General features: G+C 34.8%; 1 protein-coding gene across 2 annotated transcripts; it reads right to left on the bottom strand.

Annotated features, from left to right (window-relative positions):
• Positions 1–309: 309 nt before the first annotated feature.
• On the bottom strand, positions 310–3,385 carry LOC108468217 (pentatricopeptide repeat-containing protein At5g01110). 2 transcript variants are annotated; one of them, XM_017769117.2, is made up of 3 exons: positions 3,201–3,385; positions 832–3,107; positions 310–694 (listed from the first exon to the last, which is right to left on the bottom strand). In XM_017769117.2, exon 2 carries the CDS (start codon positions 3,030–3,032, stop codon positions 894–896), a length of 2,139 nt encoding a protein of 712 aa, XP_017624606.1. In that variant the 5' UTR covers positions 3,033–3,107; positions 3,201–3,385; the 3' UTR covers positions 310–694; positions 832–893. The 2 variants fall into 2 exon arrangements, with proteins under 2 accessions (XP_017624606.1, XP_017624600.1); XM_017769111.2 differs by having other exon boundaries at positions 832–3,093.
• Positions 3,386–5,386: the final 2,001 nt, after the last annotated feature.

Below are 5,386 nucleotides of genomic sequence, written 5' to 3'. Positions count from 1 at the left end.
GATTTTATCACAGAAAATGAGGATAATTATTCTTAGCAAAATTTCAGGCATAAAGTCCATCAATTGTAGTTGAAACTTGAAAGGCTTTCATTTTAATTAATATCGTAAGTATCAGAAAGAAACCAAGCGATTTGGAATTAGCTGTAGTTTTGATTTTGTTAAAATATGATAAAGATGGATTTCCATGTGTCTCATCTTCTTTTACCACTGGGAGTTTCTGGTTTTAAAGCTTTCACACTAATTTTGTCCCAAATTTTACTTGCTGTTGCACATATGCTATCAAAATATACAAAACAGATGCAGACACAATTTTACTTGGTTTTAAAGCTTTCGCACTAATTTTGTTCCCAATTTTCAAATGTATCAAGATTTTCACATATATGTAAACAAGCAATTTTAGTTAAAAGTAATTGTAAAAAGATATGTACAGCCATGACACACACCCTTACTTTCAGAACGAATATATAGTTGAGTTGAAAAAGTATTAAAGGCAACAATTAGCTCACTCCTTGATCCAATGTCTCCTGCATGCTAAATAAATGCATTAACTTCACTATCTCAATTCTCAAACTCCCACCTGAATAACATACGAATCAACCCTAGTGTGAGATTCCGATATCTGCTTCAAGGCGCTTCTGGTTAATGCTTAGACCTTAAGACTTTACAATCATCAGATGGACCGTATAGCAGCAACCTATGAAGATACAAGAAAACTAGTCATAGATATATATATATATTTGGCATATAACAAAACTGAACCAGCACATATAGACATCTCCAACCAAGAATGACTAGAGATTAGTGAATTATGTAGAGACAGGAAAAACTAACCTTTGGTGTATGTTTGGCACACAACATATTAACTCAGTCCTTCAAGATATAAGAAAGGATGACTAAAATTTATCATCAGGCACAAATCCCATTCGTACCATTTCATCATGAAACCGAAATGCCTCCTTTAAGTTGTCCTGGCTAACATGTCCATTTATGAGTGATGTGTATGTAGACCTATCAGGATCTATGCCTTTCTCAATCATCTTCCTTAATACCATTTCAGCTTCTTGCATTCTACCCTCTCTACAAAACCCACTTAGAATTACATTGTATGTAATAGCATCAGGAGAAAGCCCTTGATTCTCCATCTTGTTAATCCAGAGAAAAGCTTTGTCCATATTCTCTTCTTTGACAAATCCATTGATAAAAGTGTTATATGTAATGCTATCTGGAACAATTCCTTCTGCAGTCATCTTGGATAGAAACTTATCAGCTCTTGACGTATCACCTGATCGACAATAGCCCTTTATGATGCTATTACAAATCACAAGAGTGGGCTTAATACCCTTCCCTACCATTTCATCCCACAACCTGAATGCCTCCGGAACATGACCAATGCTGCAAAACCCGTTTATCAAAGTTCCATAAGAAATGTGATTAGGAATAATCTTTCTAGAAATCATACCAGCCCAGAGCTGCTTGGCCTTCTCAATTTCATCTACCTTGCAGAACCCGTCAATTAAGGTGTTGTATGTCACAATGTCTGGCTTAATATTCCTTTGAGTCATTGCATCAAACAAGTTTAGAGCTTTATTCATATTTCCATCCTTACAATGTCCATGGATGAGTGTTGTGAAAGTATAAAAATCAGGAAAAACACCCCTTTCTGTCATCTCATGCAATAGATTGTCTGCTTCAGTGAGCATCTTCTCCTTGCACAACCCATTCAAAATGGTATTGTAAGTAACAACATCCATATTACATCCCTTTTCTAGCATTTCATCCCTGATCTTCAAAGCTTCCAACATCGCATGATTTCTGCAATACCCATCTATAAGAATAGTATAAATTACATTATCTGGAACCAAGCCAGCTCTCTTCATATTATTAAAATAGTCTAATGCCTGATCAAGATGTCTATTTCTACAAAATACCCCAATAAGTGAACTAAAGCTAACCAAATCCGGAATAACACCTCGATGCAACATTTCATTGAAAATGTCTTCTGCTTCTGATATATTATTTTTTCTGCAACTCTCAACAAGCAAAGTATTATAGGTAGTAGTATCAGGACTCAACCCTATCCGTAGCATCTCATTTAAAATTTCTTTTGCTCTTTCAAAGTTCCCTCTCTTGCATAAACCATACACAATTGAATTATAAGTAAAAAGGCCTGGTTTCAACCCTTTATTTGACATGGATTTCATCAACCCAAAGGCTTCTTCCAAATGCCCTTCACGGCAATACGCATTAATCATTGTATTGTATGTCACAATATCAGAATAAATTCCCTTCTCTTTCATTTCTGATAAAAGAGATTTAATACAACTGATCTTTCCATCTTTACACAAAGCATTAACCATAATATTTAATGTATAAACATTTAACTCAACCCCAGCTCTAACAACTTCATTATACACTTGCCAAGCCAAATCAACCCATCCAACCTTCACTAATCCACCAAGAAGACTATTACAGGCATTAATAGAAACACAAAAACCTTTACTTCTCAAAATCATAAAGGCCTCGGATCCTTCTCTTAACTTCCTAGCTTGCACATAAGACCTAATTAACAAATCAAAAACAGAATCATTTGACCCAAAATTTCCACATGTGGAAACCAAAGACTCCACAATTTCAACACGTGAAACCCCACTTTTCCTAACCATCCTAAGAACCAAAGCCTGTGCATCAGACAACCTTCCACATCTCACAAGAACATGAATCATTGCACTTAAGGACATCGAAGAATGCTTAAAATTCGAGCAATTAAGCACAATAAAATCAACAAATCTTTTACCCAATTGCAAATTCTCACGGCAGTGCAAAAGAACCTCAACGACGATCAACGGGTTTATTCGAAATCGATAATTATGCAAAGAGTTCGCATTACCTTGCTTTAAACTGAACAGAATCTTCTCCACCATGAACGAAACCGGTTCTCCATTTGATGGGGTTTGTAGGGTTTGTAAAGTTCTAAGAAATTTGTGGGTAGCTGAAGTCTTGAGAGGGAGATTTCGAAAGAGTAGCCGTGACATGAGTGATTTTGCGTAGGTTTCAAACCTTTTGCATCAATTTTGCAAGCTGTTCAATCTGGCACTGCATAATCGAAGCTACATTAACGAAAGCAGCAAATATACGAATCAATTATACCATGTGCTTTATCAATTATCTTACAGTATAAAGCTAACAGAGCTTTGGCTTACATTTTTTGTAGCTGAGATTGACCATTTAAGAACGGAGTCTGTGATGTCTACACGACTTGACACTGACAAGCATATGGCAGCTATTTAGATTCATTTCGATACGATTGGAGAAGGTCGTTACCACCGATTGAGCCAAAGGGATGTCCTCAAACAAATGTTCTTCATTTTACCCACAAGTTATGTAGAGCTCCTGATTTACCAGCTACGCCCCTATAATTTAATTTAAGTTACAAATTGGTCACTGAATTATTGATAAATTTATAATTTAGTTACTCAAATATTAATAAATTCACAATTCGGTCACTCCTAATATAATTTAATAAATTTCTAATTGAAACACCAAATATATTTCTCTCAACCAAATAAAAAATTTTAAATTCTATCAACTAAACTAAAAAAAAAAAATCATTCTCAATAGTGTGTTAACTAGTATAAATATTTGAAGGAAATCAGCAAATTTGAGTAGTGATATGGGTTTTATCTTCTTCATTGATTTGGGCCTAACCATTGATATGAAAAACAATACCTCGCAACCTTCTACGCATCATTATTTTATCTAATTAATAGCCAAAGAGATTGTCTTGTAATTAAAGACTTATTATTTCATTTTATATTTCATCAATTCTTCTTTTTCATGTATGCATAATTACAATTTTCGCTCGTAATCTTTTTGGAAATAATTAATTTAGTCCTCTCTTTTCTTTTCAGCCCTCAAACTATTATTATTATTTTTTAAATTATCCATAATTGGATGGAAAAATTAATAGTATTGTTAATTTGCTTACGTGGATGCCACATGGATGGCCACATGTGCTACTTGCTGGTAAATTAATTAAAATTTTCAAAAAAATTGTAAAAATTATAAAAAAAAAGTTAAAATAAAAATATTTTGGAGAGAGAAAGGAAAACGTGTCTTACAGGGCACATTTTCATTGATGTAATAGTGAAAACGTGTCCTGTAGATGCGTTTTCAAGAGAGAGAATAAAAATGCGTCCTATAAGACGTGTTTTCACTTTGGTAAAAATTGTTTTTTTCTTCTTCTTTTTTCCTTACGGTTGGAAATTAAAAGTTTGTAGATTTATTTTTGTCCGTATTTGAGATAAACATGGTTATAGTTTTAATGAATGTTTGAATTTACAGTAGTGTCATGGAGTTGGGTGACCTACAAATTTCATCTGTCATGTGAGTATGAAGTCATCAATTATGAAGCTGAATCGCTTTGCAACTGAAGGTCCCAATTGGCAGTGATTATACGGTTTAGGGTCAACGTGTAATTACGGCTTCAAGTTTACAAATGTTATGTTGTCAAGGGATGGAGCATAAATGGGGTCGTAGTTGACAGTGGTTATGCGGACACAACAACTAGTTTTCCCTCATTAGAGGAGGATGCTTAATAAAACTCAAACAAGCGTACGAAGAAGAAAAACGTAGTGGCCTTTTAGTATAGTCAAGTATTTTGTTTTGTCCATGTCCACCAAAAGTGGTGACCCCGTTATTATAACATGTGACATAATTGGGGTGTAACAAGTTTTATTAACAGGGTCACTACCTTTGGTAGACATGAACAAAACGAATTATTTGATTATACTAGAAGACTCTTGTGTTTTTCCTCCTTGCACTTCCGTGTGGGTTTTATGAAGCATGCTCCTCTGACGAGGAGAAAATAGTTGTCGTGTCCACATAACCATCGTCAACTAGTACCCCAGTTATGCTCTATCCTTTGACAACATAACCTTTGTAACCTTGAAGCCCTAGTTGCACTTCAACTTGAGACGATATAATCACCGCCAACTTAGACCTTGAGTTGCAAAGCGATCCAAATTTCTCAAATGATGGTGCCATACTCACATGGCAGGTGAAATTTTTAGGTTACCGAGCTCCATGACATCATCGTGAACCCAAACACAATTTAAAATTATGACTATGTCTCCCTCAAAGCGAGAGAGAAATAAATCTTTAAACCCGAAAATTTCAACACACAAGTAAAGAAAAAAAATAATTTAGGGGAGACTAAGATGTAGGTGAGTAGAGGATGAAGAATGAGCATTTATATAAGGAATGTTTTCTCTCTGGTTATTTCAACCAAGCCAACTTGATTGCTTCTGAGCACCTGTAACTCGGGATTCCCAAGATAAACTTGATTGGGGAAAATGTAAAAATTGCGAACTCAATGACTTTAGTGTGT

The sequence above is a fragment of the Gossypium arboreum genome, chromosome 7 (genome assembly GCF_025698485.1).
Source record: "Gossypium arboreum isolate Shixiya-1 chromosome 7, ASM2569848v2, whole genome shotgun sequence".
In the NCBI taxonomy this organism is placed as follows: Eukaryota; Viridiplantae; Streptophyta; class Magnoliopsida; order Malvales; family Malvaceae; genus Gossypium; species Gossypium arboreum.
The sequence above is the reverse complement of the archived record's forward strand: the minus strand, read 5'-3'. Positions and strand labels throughout refer to the sequence as shown.